Genomic DNA, 15,416 nt, shown 5'->3' with positions numbered 1-15,416 from the left:
CACACACAGGTAAGCCAAAGCAAGCAAGTGTTGGGATGGGTGGAAATCAAGAAGTCTCGCTTTGTAGGATGCTGCTTCTAGGAGAAAGGAAAGCTTGACATGGGACAAATCCTGAGAGGATTTGTCATTTTCTTTCTTTTTAAAATCTTAGCCAGTTGAATTTTAACAGTGACAATTAATTAATTAAATTTACAACAATTTGCAGGTGAATAAACAAGAATTCTGATGAAACATAGGAAGCTCTCAGACACTTGGTCCATCTAGGTCAGAAGCATCTACAACGACTGGCTCTGGCTCTCTAGGGATCCAGGCATCACACCTGAGGCCCTTCAATCTCTGTGAACTACCATTGAGCAAGGAAAACAAACAATTCCCTTTGTTTCTAGACAATGCTTCCATATGCTGCAGTTGGCATCATCTTTTAAAAGGCATCTCTTGCTGCGTAGAAGAGATGTGGAATCCCACTTCCAAGATAATTTGTAAATTCTTACATTAAAGTAACTCCTTTTTTAAAAATCTGCCTGGCTGACTATGGGACAAGTTTTTAACTGATCAAAATGTTTATTGAATCAAGTTGATTAATCGGCAGTACAACTCAATCTCAGCTTTATCTTCTCATTTTCTTCATACTCCCCAGGATGGCACGAGATCAAAATCCATTTAAACAAAAACATGCATTGGAAATCAGCTCCTAAAACCATGCCAACTTTTGCCTACATTGTGTACTTCTTCAAAATTATTCTTAATTGTCATGTCATAGAAACCCTCAATGTCAGATAACAGACTTTTCACTACGCCTTTGTCTTCATGTCATATGCCCAGATGTAGAATTAATTCTGTATATTTTTCTGGGGAGAAGACAGGCAGCAAGACCTTCAAATGTTACAGATGGTTTTCACTGTAAATTGCAAACAGTCATATCTATTGGTTTGAGCAGCCCAGTGAACAAGGGGGGGGGGGAAGGAGGGGAGGAGAGTCAGCAATATAATTTTTGCTATTAGCTCACAACTGGCACTGAAAGCTCTGAGGTTTATTTTGACTAGTGCCTGAATCTCTAATTGAGAAGCTAATTAGAAAGGTTTGCTGGACTCTTCCACAATAAACCCCGTCTCTGCAGCTGCCTGCAGGGGGTGGCGGGGGCAGCAGCAGCAGGGGAGCGAAAACAGATAACCAACATTTCAATCACACTCACCCGAAAGACTGTCATTTCTTCCAGCAAAACTTCCTCCAAATCATGCCAGGTCTCTTTAGGGATAGAAACTACTTTCAAAACTGTCCCAATATCTGAAATAAAGACAGATACCATTTTCCCCCTTGAGTCCAAGAGCAGTCCAATCTCAGATCTACAGAAGTTTTATGTTTCCCACAATACAAATTATCGTATTTCAAAAAGGGGATTATGCAGCAATGCCTTCTTTAGAGTCAGCTCCATACAATACCCATTTACCTTCAAAATGATCTCAAAAGTTCTTACAAGTTTCCAAAGAAGGATTATACTGAAATCTTTTAATTGCATAAAACCCCCAAAAAATCTGAACCCTGAACCCATTTTAGCTGTCAGCAAATGAACAGGGCAGTGTAATGTTACCAATGAAATGTCAGCTGCCACAATTGTGTATTTAAAGCCAGGGATACACAGGATCAGCCAGGGCTACATTTTATGACTTATTCTCAAATCCAAAGTATTTCATGTTTTCTTTTTCTTTCTTTTTAAAAATAATAATACAAGGGCAGATGTGAAAGTGAGACTTCCTGGGGACACACAGACAGCTGGAGGGATGCTGCCAAATTAATTAAGTTGTCAGATCTGTTAGGAATCAGCTGGTGATTCTGAACAGTGCAGAGTTTGAGTTGAGAGTCCTGCATTGGACTATATGAAACTTGGGGGTCCCGATTCTATGATTCTTTGAGATACAGCAACCATATTGATGCTGTGTTTTCTCAGAACCTTATCAGGCATCATAGTGGACAGCGTCCCTGGAAAATATATACACGGGAAGACACCCGAAGACACCAAAACCTGCATTCCTGTACCCGTGAAAATCTACGAAAGCATATATATATATATATATATATATACACACACACACACACACACACACACATATATACACACAGTGGTGCCCCGCAAGACGAATGCCTCGCAAGACGGAAAACTCGCTAGATGAAAGAGTTTTCCGTTTTGGAGGTGCTTCGCAAAACGAATCTCCTATGGGCTTGCTTCGCAAGACGAAAATGTATTGCGAGTTCCTGCGGGTTTTTCCCCCTTCCCCTTTTTTCTAAGCCACTAAGCCGCTTATCAGCTGATCCGATAAGCCGATAAGCCGCTAAAAGCCGCTAATAGCGCTAATAGCTCTAATCCGCTAATCCGTCAATGGGCTTGCTTCGCAAGACGAAAAAACCGCTAGACGAAGAGAATCACAGAACGGATTCTTTTCGTCTTGCGAGGCACCACTGTATATATGTATATATATATGTGTGTGTGTGTGTGTGTGTGTGTGTATATATATATATATGCAGGTTTTGGTGTCTTCGGGTGTCTTCCCGTGTAAGAGTCGGGGTGTCTGTGCGACGTTTCAACGAGGTCTCACTCGTCATCTTCAGGCTGGTGCTTTCGGCTTCTGAAGATGACGAGTGAGACCTCGTCGAAACGTCGCACAGACACCCCGACTCTTACACGGGAAGACACCCGAAGACACCAAAACCTGCATTCCTGTACCCGTGAAAATCTACGAAAGCATATATATATATATATATATATATATATATATATATATATATATATATATTTCTATACCGCTCTATACCCGAAGGTTTCAGGGTGGTTCACATAAAATATAGAATACATAAAATCAAAACAAAAGCAGCAACCCAATTAAAAAACAAAAACAAAAACCAAAAGAGCCAGCATTTTTAAACAGGGTGTAGGACATAGATCAAGTCAGACAAAGGCCTGGTTGAAAAGGTACATTTTTGCCTGGCGCCTAAAGGCGTACAGTGGTACCTCTGGTTGCGAATGGAATCCATTCCGGAGGCCCGTTCGCATCGTGAAAAGCCTCCAACCTGAAGTGCCGTATCTGTGCAGGTGCTTGGCACGATTTGGCACTTGTGTGCATGCGCGAAGTGCGACTTAGCGCCTCCTGCGCATGCGCAAGCAGCAAAACCTTGAAGTAAGCCTTTCTGGTACTTCTGGGTCTCCACGGGAAGCAACCCGTAACATGAAGCAAATGTAACACGAGGTATGATCTGTACAGTCATACCTCGGGTTGAATGTGCTTCAGGATGAGCGCTTTCGAGTTGCGCTCCACGGCAACCCGGAAGTAACAGAGTGCGTTACTTCCGGGTTTCACCGCTTGCGCATGTGCAGATGCTCAAAATGACGTCATGTGCATGCGCAGAAGCAAAAAGCGACACGCGCATGTGCAAATGTGCCGTCGCTGGTTACGTTCGCTTCTAGATGAGAACGGGGCTCCGGAATGGATCCTGTTCACATCTAGAGGTACCACTGTACAGTGGTGCCCCGCAAGACGAATGCCTCGCAAGACGGAAAACTTGCTAGACGAAAGAGTTTTCCATTTTGGAGGTGCTTCGCAAAACAAATTTCCTATGGGCTTGTTTCGCAAGACGACAATGTCTTGCGAGTTCCTGCTGGGTTTTTTTCCTCCCCCCCTTTTTCTAAGCCGCTAAGCTGCTAAGCCGCTTATCAGCTGATCCGATCAGCAGATAAGCCGCTAAAAGCCGCTAAAAGCGCTAATCCGTCAATGGGCTTGCTTCGCAAGACGAAAAAACCGCTAGACGAAGAGAATCACAGAACGGATTATTTTCGTCTTGCGAGGCACCACTGTATAGTGAAGGTGCCAGGCGATAGCTAGTCTGTTGCAGGGTTGCTGAGAACTGTTTGCAAGGGGCAAACTAAAGAGCCCAAAATTATAAGGGAAATAATTTCCTTTGGATGTGCTTTAAATGTATCCTGTGTGTGCAGGATTACCGACTTTTGGCCTTGCCGCTGTTCATCTGCCTCCAACGGCAGCTTTTTTTTTTTTTTGGCAGCCAGTGATAACATTTCTCCCTCTACTGTGAAAAGCTTCCCCTGCCGTAGGCAGACAAATCACTTCACCCAACACTGCAGAATAACTGACCTGCAAATTGTCAGTTTTTCTTAACTGGAGTATTCCAGGTGGAAGAGGGGAAGGGGATAAAAACACTTTACTAAGCTTAGAAGTTGTGCGGGGATGCGGGGGCAAAGGATGTCATTCGGAAGCTACCGTTTTAAACAAAGTCTATATCAATTTTGTCAGCATCAAAGACTGGAAGATTCAAGTTCTTGCAGCAGAGACCACTACAAAGTAATGGAGAACTGGATTATTGCCACGTTTAAAACATTTTGAATTCTACAACAGAGCTTTGACAAAGCCAAAGAAGTCAGCCTAGCAGATAGGCATTAAATCTTTAAGATAAATAGTTCTATTTTAAGAGGGACCTTTCCTCCCCCCCATTAGTGGTTTGCTGCTCTCTAAAGCCTCTGAGGTCAAATGTACAATGTGTTCAGCCCTACAGTGTCTCTGATCAGGCCTCAGGCACCCAAAGCGAAGCTTTATCTGTACTCAAGATCAGGCTTACGTGGAATAATATTTCAAACAATTTCACACAAAGTGAACCAGGCCCCTCATTTCAGATCAGCAAGCTTCGGCGAGTAACTCATCTTACAAGATAAAATTACTGTTATTAATTCACGTTTACTGAAAGATGGACTCGAGACTGTGTTAAATGATCCGCTTCTGCCCTCAAGTCAAATTATGAGGGCAAAAATATGCATTTTGGTCTGCTGGAGAGGGATTGAAGTGAACCATCACTGAGGTGAGAGTTAGAGCAAAGTATCCAGATGTATACTTAAAACAACAACAATGTTGAATTAATCACATTTCCTTTCCACTAAGACTCAGGGAAACAACATAACTTACTTCCTCCTTAACTTGCACTAGACCTCGGGAAAAGATGGTGGTATTTTCATTTAGCATTTATTTTTGTTTAAGTGAGCTGCTGTGGCCAAAGCAACCCGATAATCTCTTGCTATAGTGGGAATTATAATCTCGCTCTTGACCACATTGCCACATTGCCAACTGTCAGACTCAGATGAGATTTAAGATGGAAGCCTGCTGGCGCTCCTTGTGAGCTGGGTAGGACTGCAGACCGGAAGACAAGGAGACAGTCTTGCTTTTCCAGAGATCAGGATAAAAAAAGACTGAAGTCACACACAGCTTGAACTTAATTCAAGCTTTAATTGAATTAGAATTAAATTGGGAGTCCCCAGGGGTTGGCAGCTCCTGGGCCAGAAGGGAGAATACAGAACTAAAGGCTGCTGCATACAAGATAAAACAAAGTGTTTTGGACTAGTGTGCTCTCTAACGTGCTGTATTCGGGACATTTATTTTGGGGAAGAATTTTGGATATGGGAAATCATTCAAATGTGCAAGCCCCAAGCTACAAACTGAAACAGCATAGTCTGGACACAAGTTGATCATCCAGTGAGAAATTGGGTCTAGAGTTATTTAAATAGATGTGGTCATTACGTCAATCAAGTAAATTGCAAAATAAAAAAAATCCTTCCAGTAGCACCTTAAAGACCAACTAAGTTAGTTCTTGGTATGAGCTTTCGTGTGCATGCACACTTCTTCAGATACACTGAAACAGAAGTTGCCAGATCCTTCTAAATGGCTTAGTCATGTATATGCCATTTTTCACCTTCTCACCCCTTGCCTTTTCCTGTAAGACCTATTGCAGTCGTTAAGAGTCGTCAACAGGCTCATCTCAGCTATCTGCCAATCTCCCATCCCCACCACCCTTCTGAGTAATACCCCTCCCCACCTTCTCACTATATAGAAGGATCTGGCAACTTCTGTTTCAGTGTATCTGAAGAAGTGTGCATGCACACGAAAGCTCATACCAAGAACTAACTTAGTTGGTCTTTAAGGTGCTACTGGAAGGAATTTTTTTTATTTTGACTATGGCAGACCAACACGGCTACCTATCTGTAAGTAAATTGCAGTCCACCTAAAATAGCGTCGAGCCTTGCTTGTAAGCAATTCAGTGAGCCACACTAGAAGACAAGAACAGGGCTCTTTTTCAGCAGGAACCCACCGGAACTCAGTTCTGGCACCTCTCAGGCAGGTGCCATTGCCATTCAAAGAGAACAAGGGAGGCGTTCATGGTGAATTTTGGCACCTCTTGATTTAGAAATATAGCACTAGCTACTTTCCACCAAAAACCGCTTTGGTGCAAGTCCATTCATGTTGACGGTACTTGCACAGAAGGAATGCTAAACATCTTGGACTCTTCTGCTCTGCTTTCCATTCACCGTCTAAATAGATTTGCGGAGCCTTACCTGTCCCAATGAACATGACGTCATACTGCCCATCCTCTGCATCTACCCGATCGACCACGATTTGTGTGAACTGGTAATCCAAATCTGTTTTGATCATTATGGGGCGATTATTGATGGGAAATACAGGGTTGTACATCGCTGGGTGGCTTCTTGCGAATGTGATGACTTCATCAGGAAGATCCTTGGTTGAGTCAAAGCCGCCAAATGTTTTGCTTGGACACTGGGGAGGGGGGTGGCAAAAGAGAATATTGTCAAGAGATTACAACAGTGAAATTCCCATTTCCTCAGTGTATATACTGAGGTCTTCACAACAACCTTATTTTTTCACATGGTGCTGCTGCTGCATCATCATACTGTGTTCAATGCTAGTCCTGCTCAGAGGTTTTATTAGTAGTGTCCTTTATTTTAATAGGTCTACTCTGAGTAGGACTAAAGTTGGTTACAAGCTAGCATCGCCAATATAGAGATAGATGAGTCAATCTGTGTTGGGATATACAATCCCTCCAGTATATGCAAGCCAGTGACTTGCTGAATTCAAATCTCAGCATAAGCAAAAGATTGCCAAGTGTCTGTAGGTAAATTGCATTTTATGGGGATAATAAGAATACTGGCCTGAGCATTCAGATAAATCGTGCTGTTAGAGAGTTCCAATCAAACATCTGATTTGGCTTCCACTCTGCCTTCACCTCTTTCTCCAACTCCAAACAATTCTTAGCTTAGGGAAGGGGGAGGTGGTACCAGTGAATTTGGACCTAGCTCAAAGGGGGTTTTACTCAACCTGAATTGGGCCAGCCCTGTTCAAGTTCACATTTCAAGCTTCCCTCTCGCCTCATTCCTAAAGACGTGCAAAGTGCTTTGAACACTTGAAGTGCAAAATATTGATAGCATTATTATACTTTATGTTCATTTCCTTTGATTTAAGAACACAAATGCCCTAGTGTTGCAATAACCTGCATCGCCTATGTATTCCTAAAACATACAGCACTTGAAAGCCAAAATGTAATTAAACAACAATCCTGATCTTGCAACACGCTCTGTAGGGAGAAAAATCAATTATCATGGCTATCATCTTATTAACAATTCATCAGGGAGGACATTAAGAAAAACAACACATGTCTTTTAAAAGAATAGGAAGGTGTCCTCCATCGCAGCACCAGTTCTATGTAGCCTGGCTTTTATCATATATTAGGTATCATTTTATTATGTGCTTTTTCCTAACAACGAAACTCAAGTATCCACTTTTATTACTGAATATCAGAGCCTGAGATAACTGCATATCAAACACAATTAAAAAACAGAAAAACTGCAGGAGGTTCCCTTCTTCTGTTTTTTGTTATCAATGCCACATTCTAGCAGTTAAATAATACCAACAATTAACAACAGTTTTTTTCATAGCTTATAGCAATTTTGCATTAAAAAAAATATCCATATTTCACATCCCAAAGGCAATCTTGATTTTCCAGATGGAGTGCAATACTGATTACTTGCATTAATTAGATAATGATTAATCGGATAATGTATGAGAAGTGCTTTGAACAAGAAAAGTAATTTAGAAGTGCTAAGTATTGTTAATGCAGCTGGGAATTCATATACAAGAACATGTGTGAATAATCTTTTTGGATTTTCTAAATGGACTGTCTCGATCATTTTCAAGCAGCCATCTATAAACGTTGAATTTACAAGGAACGAACATACTACGAGGCGTCCAAGGACGCTGTGGCCACTTTCCCCTCTCAAATTCCCCAGTTCAATGGTGCACTGGGGTCCCTTAGGAAACCTAAGTGCTAAATCATTTCAAGGAATTCATCCTTCATATACTGTATTGATTTCTTGTTTGCATCCCTAGTGCTTTAAATGGAAGCTGTGAAGCTAAAAATCCATGTTGCCTCTGCATAATCCAGGGCCTTCCAAAAGCTGACCTTAGAGCAGATTAACATGGCCCGTTCCTCTGCAAAACGTATATTTGGGGAGGCACCAGCCTCATCTTTCCTAGAGCTGAACTGTCCTTTCCCCCTGGTTGTGTGCAATTGTAATGATCATTTCAATGATTGCTTCATACCACTTTTAATTATTTTTTCTCTTGCTGTACACCAGCCTGATGTTTTGTGAGAGGGCAGTAGACAAGTACTTTAATACTTCTGTGAACCACCCTGAGACCTTGGGGTATAGAGTGGTATATAAATTCAATAAATAATAACAATAAACAAACAAATATAAATTATTTGGCTGTGCAGACAAGCCTGTGAATCTCAATGGAGCACAGGTTTACTGCACTTAAGGGGGCTGGCAAATAAAAGATTACTAGAGGTGTGCAGTACAATTTCATGCATGTTCACTCTGAAGTCATCCGCAGTACATTTAATAGGTCCAATGGCCAAATTACGTTTGGTTTTTGCTACATAGTTCTGTCCTTGGATGTTGGGCTTTTTTTGTTTTTATCAGTACAGTATACTAGGTTTGGAACACATATTCAGAAAGAACACATGTATGGATGCCACTTCATAGTATGTGGAAAAACACACTGTGTTATGGTTACAGGTAGGTAGCCGTGTTGGTCTGCCATAGTAGAAACAAAATAAAAAAAATCCTTCCAGTAGCACGTTAGAGATCAACTTTGTTATTGGTATCTGCTTTCGTGTGCATGCACACTTCTTCAGATACCACAAAAGCTCATACCAATACCAAACTTAGTTGGTCTCTAAGGTGCTACTGGAAGGAATTTTTTAAATTTTGTTTCTAGACTGTGTTATGGTCCTCAACACCAAAAATCCCCTGCCCTTTTCTCTGAATGTATTGATTGACTCAGAATTTATTTTTATTTATTTTTTATTATTAGACTTGCATACCACCCTTCTCATCATAATATCTCAGGGTGCTTCACAACAGCAAGGCATTTAAATGTCTTTCACAGTTAGAAGGCATGCAATACTATTTCAATAGGCAATTGAAATTCATGGACTGCTTTGGGTGGATGAAATCAATGTGCATGTTTCTAGAGCGATTCCTCAGCAAATATCCCTACAGAGAAAACAGTGGTATTTCCCTCCAGATAAATGCCTGCAGATACTGCTTGGACACCACCTGGCTGCCCAGTGAGTAGGGCACTTACAGGGTCAAAAACACTACAAAGCTGGAGTTCCCGCGAGTGAAAGGAAAATATGAAGAAGAGCTGCGAAAGGGACATGAAAGAGACTTGAAGGCCTCGGATATAAGGGCATCAGTTTAATGTGCCAGACTAAAAAAAAAAAAAAAGACTGACAACCCCGGGACCGGGGGGAGGGGACGCTGGAAGAAGATTGCATTGTTTTTATCCTATTGTGGGTTTTTTTGTGTTTTTTTGTATTACTATTACTAGAAATGCTTTATGAATGTTGGGAAAATGTTGAAATGAAATTACTTGGCTCTTGTTAAAATGTTTAAAGAACTAGGCAAAAAGGTAATGGTTATGAGAAGTTGGTAAAAAAGATTTAAGTTTTAAGCTCTAAGGTTGTCTATATAAGATAAAATGAGAATAGAGTAAGGTAACGTAATGATAAAATATTATGAATTATGGAAAGGATTTGCTGCGACAATCATTAATCAAGATACAAGAGATGGGAGGAGGAGGAGATCATGGAAAGAAGGTAATGGAAATTGGAGAATTTGATAAGGATGGTTTTATCTTTTCTTTTTTTCTCATGTTTTTCTTTTTTTTCTTTTTTGTAATTTTGTCTTTTTTGTGTGTATTTTTTAAAAAAATTCTTTTGTCTCAATAAATATCATTTTTTTTAAAAAAAAAAGTAGGGCACTTACAGTTCCTGGTCGTGGGTATGGGACTCTTCCTTGATAGGGAACCCACTGATAGTTGGGACCATCTCTGTGAGCATATGGACCCAGGAACACCCTCCTCACGTCCGTCATGCTGTACATGCACACAGCCGATCCTTTAAAGATGTTGCTAATAATAGACAGGGTGGAAAAACAGATAGGGAGAGAGAGAAAAAGAAGCAATTGTTTCTAAATTAGAGAGGTTCTAGAAATACCAGCTTTCCATTTATTTATTTTCTGTCGCCAAAAAAAAGCCGACAGTGACCTTGTGCAATTGTCTAACCAAATCAAAATGAAATGCTTTGAAAATGGGATTCAGTCGAAACAATTTACTTTGATAGAGAATTATACCCACATTTTAATTCCCCCTTCCCTCCATGATCTTCAGGCATTTACTGTCCTTTAAGTCCCCTTCTTCTCCCTAGCTAGCTTTGCTTGCTCCAGCACCCATGGGGCACAGCTTCCTTGAGCACTTACAAACCAGGCAAGCGACAACCCTCTGAAAGGGTCTGGCGTTGTTGCTTGTATGGTGTGCAAATTCTCTCTGAAGAGCCAAAGCAAAAACATAGAGACAGGATTTGGCTTCCAGGTCAATGGAAACAAAAAGTTTGCATTCAAGACACACCAGAAGCAATTAGGCCTCCTATACAACATATACTAAGAAAAGGGTTAATGCAGAAACACACACACACACAAACACACACATTCTTTTAAACCATGTGGCCACAGACTTCTGAGCGATTATATATATATTGCTCATAGGAAAACTCCAGTTCATTAACCTCTTACATCTACTACTTTTCTAGCAGTTCAAAGGTTGAGAAAATGCCTTCTCTTTTAAAGGACCATGATAACAAAGAAAGCTTTTAAAAACAGGCAGCCTCTATGCTCTCCCCCACAAGAAGTAAAATGATATGTCCGCTACCTGGAAGTTGTAAACACTCCATAGATGATTGGGGTTTTAGGGTCCTTTGAGTTCATTAGAAACACATCCTCTGTCAAAATAAATAAAATAAAATAAGGGGCAAGAAGCAAAACCAGCCGCCAATTTAGTAATGAGCATGCCGCTGGCCAGGGAGAGAATGGCTCTGTCTTCAGAAACACTTTGACCACTTACGGAGCTCATCAAAATGAGTGTCAATGCCGTTGGGACCTGGCACCGAACAAATCAGGCGTGCTTTGAGGAAAGTGGTCCACTTGTTGACAAGACTTCTGTGGCCACCAAAGTCATTCTACAAAAGAAACAACTCATGTCAGGACATATTGTGTAGGAAATCTGACTGCACCTGGAATGTGTGGAGGAAAAGTCAGTGTGGAGAAGCCCTCAGTGAAGCTGTAGTGACACATGGGAGTTCCCACTTCAGTGCAGCCCTGTGTAGGGTCCCACCGCCTCCAAAATAAGCCTGCTCCACACATGGCCTTGTCCAGTTAGGAACTGGAAGCAGCAATATAAAACCAGAGGTTTGTGACTCTCTGTGCAGAATCGCCATGAGGTTCAGAGGGGAAGAAGGAGGTTTGTAGCTGGCTGCAATCCATCGGCCCAGTTTACAGGTAGCCTCTGCTGCTAGTTTTCCAAACTTTACCCCAAAGAGCAAAGGTATATCTCACTTAAAGACAACGAGAGCATTTCCAGACTGTTGCTGCTGCTCTACAAACGTTACACCTGCTTTCACCACAAGCTTCCCAAAGGAAGACTGGAATATAAGCCTAAAAAGAGAAATAACTGTTCTTACATCAAGTTGGAGTCACGGGCCCAGTTCAGGTGAACAGAATGCCTCAGACCCGTGCATTACCATGGGCTTCTCTACTTCTTTTGCTGTGAGAGCAGGAGAGCAAAAGCTTCTGCTTTTATTTCAGCACAAACTGCAGTTCCATGTTTTGTTTGAACTTCCATGTTTTGTGGTTTCGAACTAAGGTTAGTTTAAGCAAACCAGACTCAAACTGAGCCCAAAGCTTACCATTGTTAATTCCTCATCACATAAAACATGAATATAAAAGGTAAAGGTAAAGGTACCCCTGTCCATACAGGCCAGTCTTGCCAGACTCTAGGGTTGTGCGCTCATCTCACTCTACAGGCCGGGAGCCAGCGCTGTCCGCAGACACTTCCGGGTCACGTGGCCAGCGTGACGAAGCTGCTCTGGCGAGCCAGCGCAGCACACAGAACGCCGTTTACCTTCCCGCTGGTAAGCGGTCCCTATTTATCTACTTGCACCCGGAGGTGCTTTCGAACTGCTAGGTTGGCAGGCGCTGGGACCGAATGACGGAAGCTCACCCCGCCGCGGGGATCTTGAACCGCCGACCATGCGATCGGCAAGTCCTAGGCGCTGAGGTTTTACCCACAGCGCCACCCACGTCCCGTTAAAACATAAATATGGCCATTGTTAAATACCTTATTATACCTATTATTTCCCACATCCAGCCACAATACTAAATATACTGGTATTAGTGAAGTGATCTTTCTTTACAATTGGAAGAATATGATTGTGAGTGTATTCATCATCCAGTCACAGTTTTACCTTGCAGATCTGTCCTATCCTGGCATGTGTAGCTTTTCCAGAATGCTCCCCATCAATTGCATTTTCACGGAAGAAAAAATAGATCTTGTCATCCTCTGGGTTGTCACTTTCGGGGATCAGGTGAGCACTAATAAACCGAGGATCTGAAAAGAAAATGCAAGTGTGTACTACAGCAATGATAGATGGATTACAACAAAGGATCAGAGGGAGTGGGGGAAATGGAGCTTATAAATATCTATTGCCTAAGCTTTGGGTCATTTTAGATCTTCCCCAGACTTGGTGAAGGATTTCACAGTTTCTTCTTCCACAAATACTAGAGCAGTGTTTCCCAAACTTTTTTGGGCAACGGCACACCTGTTTAATGAAAAAAATCTCGTGGCACACCACCGCGGCACAGCCCCGTGACGTCAGCGCGCAGCGTCACGCCGGGAGGGACGCACGAAAGTGAAAGTTTTTTCCCTCCCCCTTGCCGGGGAACCTCCAAGCTTTGGGGGTGGGAGGAGGCAGCAGAGCGAGGGACTGAGGGACGGCGGCAACTGAGGCGGCGGCGGCTGTTGTGGTGGTGGTGGCGATAGCGGGCGGAGGAGGGGGCGGAGGCAGGGCTTGAGGAGCCGTCGCCGGGAGTTGCTGCTGCTGTTGTTGCTGCTGCTGCCTGGACATGCCGGCCTCCTCCTCCTCCGCTGTCTCGCGCTCCTCCCTTTTGCACGCGCTGCCCCGCCGCTCGGCACCACCACCGCGGAGCCGCCCCCGGCTCGACGCGGATCCTCGCCGCCGCCGCCTCTCACCGCCCGACTCGCCCGCCTCCCTCCCACGGCACACCAGCCAATGTCTCACGGCACAGTAGTGTGCCGCGGAACACCGGTTGGGAAACACTGTACTAGAGTACTTACTATGATTTGCCCACAGGTCCCTAAAGACTTAGCTACTACACTTTGAGGGTGAAATGACTGAGCTATGATTAATGTTCATGATATGGACAAAAACAAGTAGATGAAATTTTGAGAAGCAGTAGAAGATAGGGCAACGTTAGGACCAGCCAAAATTGCAAGTTGATTTATGATCAAGCATGAGTTGGAGTGAGCAATCTTATTCTTCAATTTCTAGTCATCACCCATTGCTGAGGAGAGTTTGCCCATCACTTTAGCGGGAAAATAAATAGGGAGACACCAATCACAGGGAAGTGAAAGGAGGAAACCTCCAGCAACATAAAGGGAAAAGGCTTCTATTAAGTCCAACCTGTTTCAAACCAAATTCTTTCTCAGGATCAGTGGTTTTTTTCTGGGGGGATGCAGAGGTACGCATACCCATAAACATTTTGTGTGAATCTACATTTGCAGTATTTCAATATGAGTGGGAAAATGAGAGCACCCCTAAAAATTATTTTTTTAAAAAAACAACAACACTGCTCAGGATCATTATGAATATAAACAGTATAAAACTATTAAACACAAACAAACAAACAAACAAACAAACACAATCTTTGGGGCACTTGTAATTTTATCAACAAAGGAAAGAAAAGGGATTACTGTTTTTTTATCCTTTAGAATGTTCTGATTTCATACTAAAACACAATATTTCTTTAGTTATGCCTAGTCAATGTAAATAACACATAAAGAAAATGGTGCAAATTAACTTCAGCAGCATGTGCTTCCTGGCCCTGATCCAGCTTTACTCATACACAAAAAGTCGCACAGAAAGAGAACCTCCAAATTTGCTTTGAATTTTGCTACTAGTGGCATCAACTGGGAGGGCAATATGTCTCTACACCATATCATCAAAGGGCTCAGCCTGCAAGTTTACTGGCGGCAGCTGAGCACTTCAGTCCAGATCTCTTCTTTTCATCAAAATCTGTTTGATTTTGAGTTGCTTAATATTGAAACTGCACCCCAGGCTGAAATGGAAAACGAATACTATGAGATAGGGGAGTTCTCTTGAACAACACCGGAATAATTTTAAGGGAATTCACTCTTAAAGCAAAATTTAAAGAAAATTTGGAGGTTCTCTTTCTGCTTTCATGGAATCGGAGGGATTCCATCGGAAACCAAGAGACTCACTAAGAGGAAGATGCCTCAGTTGGACCAGAGTAACTATGCATGTCACTGCATGAATAAATGGCTTTGGAAAGCATTTTCACTGTTTCTGACTGGTCAAACTTTCGGGCTGTTTAGCCACCTGGATAAATCAATATATTTCAAATCAATGAAAGAATGTTTTCATGTCAGTTGAGCAGCCATCTGTGCTTTTGATCATTTAGTTTCTGTTCTCTGTAGCTCTGCAATTCCTACATAGAGTATAAGAAATAAACAAAGCCGATAGGATTGATCTAAAGACATGCATTTATAAGCATGCATGCATTGCATACGAAGCAACTCAACATCACAACAGAAGCTTTTCATGTTTATGATGACCTACAAGAATGAAGAGAGCACAAAAAATATTTCAACATGCGCACGCACATGCACACACACACACACACAGTCTGCTCTATCTGTTAGTTTCCATCATGTTGCATTCAAGCAATAGCAAAGCTCCAAACAGCCACGCTGAAAACAAAAACAAAACCATCTGCTCATAACTCTGCTTTTGATAAGCAACAGGAACTGACCCCCAAGTTTAAAAGTCAGAATGTAAGGCATTTGGGGATGTATGAATATAATATTTTAAAAGTGATTTGAAAGGAGAAGAGTTCACTAGTGTAAACATATGCAGCT

At 42.2% G+C, this 15,416-nt stretch overlaps 1 protein-coding gene and 1 long non-coding RNA gene across 2 annotated transcripts in view; one reads left to right on the top strand and one right to left on the bottom strand.

Annotated features, from left to right (window-relative positions):
- SEMA3A (semaphorin 3A) overlaps positions 1-15,416 on the bottom strand; it is a 204,662-nt gene that overhangs the window by 24,263 nt on the left and 164,983 nt on the right. Inside the window, exons 7-12 of the mRNA XM_082223102.1 lie at positions 12,706-12,848; positions 11,307-11,421; positions 11,115-11,184; positions 10,175-10,319; positions 6,383-6,602; positions 1,193-1,284 (exon numbers count right to left, since the gene is read on the bottom strand). Coding sequence (XP_082079228.1) covers positions 1,193-1,284; positions 6,383-6,602; positions 10,175-10,319; positions 11,115-11,184; positions 11,307-11,421; positions 12,706-12,848 — 785 coding nt within the window. The remainder of the gene's footprint in view (positions 1-1,192; positions 1,285-6,382; positions 6,603-10,174; positions 10,320-11,114; positions 11,185-11,306; positions 11,422-12,705; positions 12,849-15,416) is intronic.
- The window catches only part of LOC309532749, a 232,571-nt gene continuing 228,609 nt past the window's right edge, over positions 11,455-15,416 (top strand). Inside the window, exon 1 of the long non-coding RNA XR_014220004.1 lies at positions 11,455-11,516. This is a non-coding gene — a long non-coding RNA (uncharacterized lncRNA). The remainder of the gene's footprint in view (positions 11,517-15,416) is intronic.

Source organism: Podarcis vaucheri (genome assembly GCF_965113315.1).
Source record: "Podarcis vaucheri genome assembly, chromosome: 5".
In the NCBI taxonomy this organism is placed as follows: Eukaryota; Metazoa; Chordata; class Lepidosauria; order Squamata; family Lacertidae; genus Podarcis; species Podarcis vaucheri.
The sequence above is the reverse complement of the archived record's forward strand: the minus strand, read 5'-3'. Positions and strand labels throughout refer to the sequence as shown.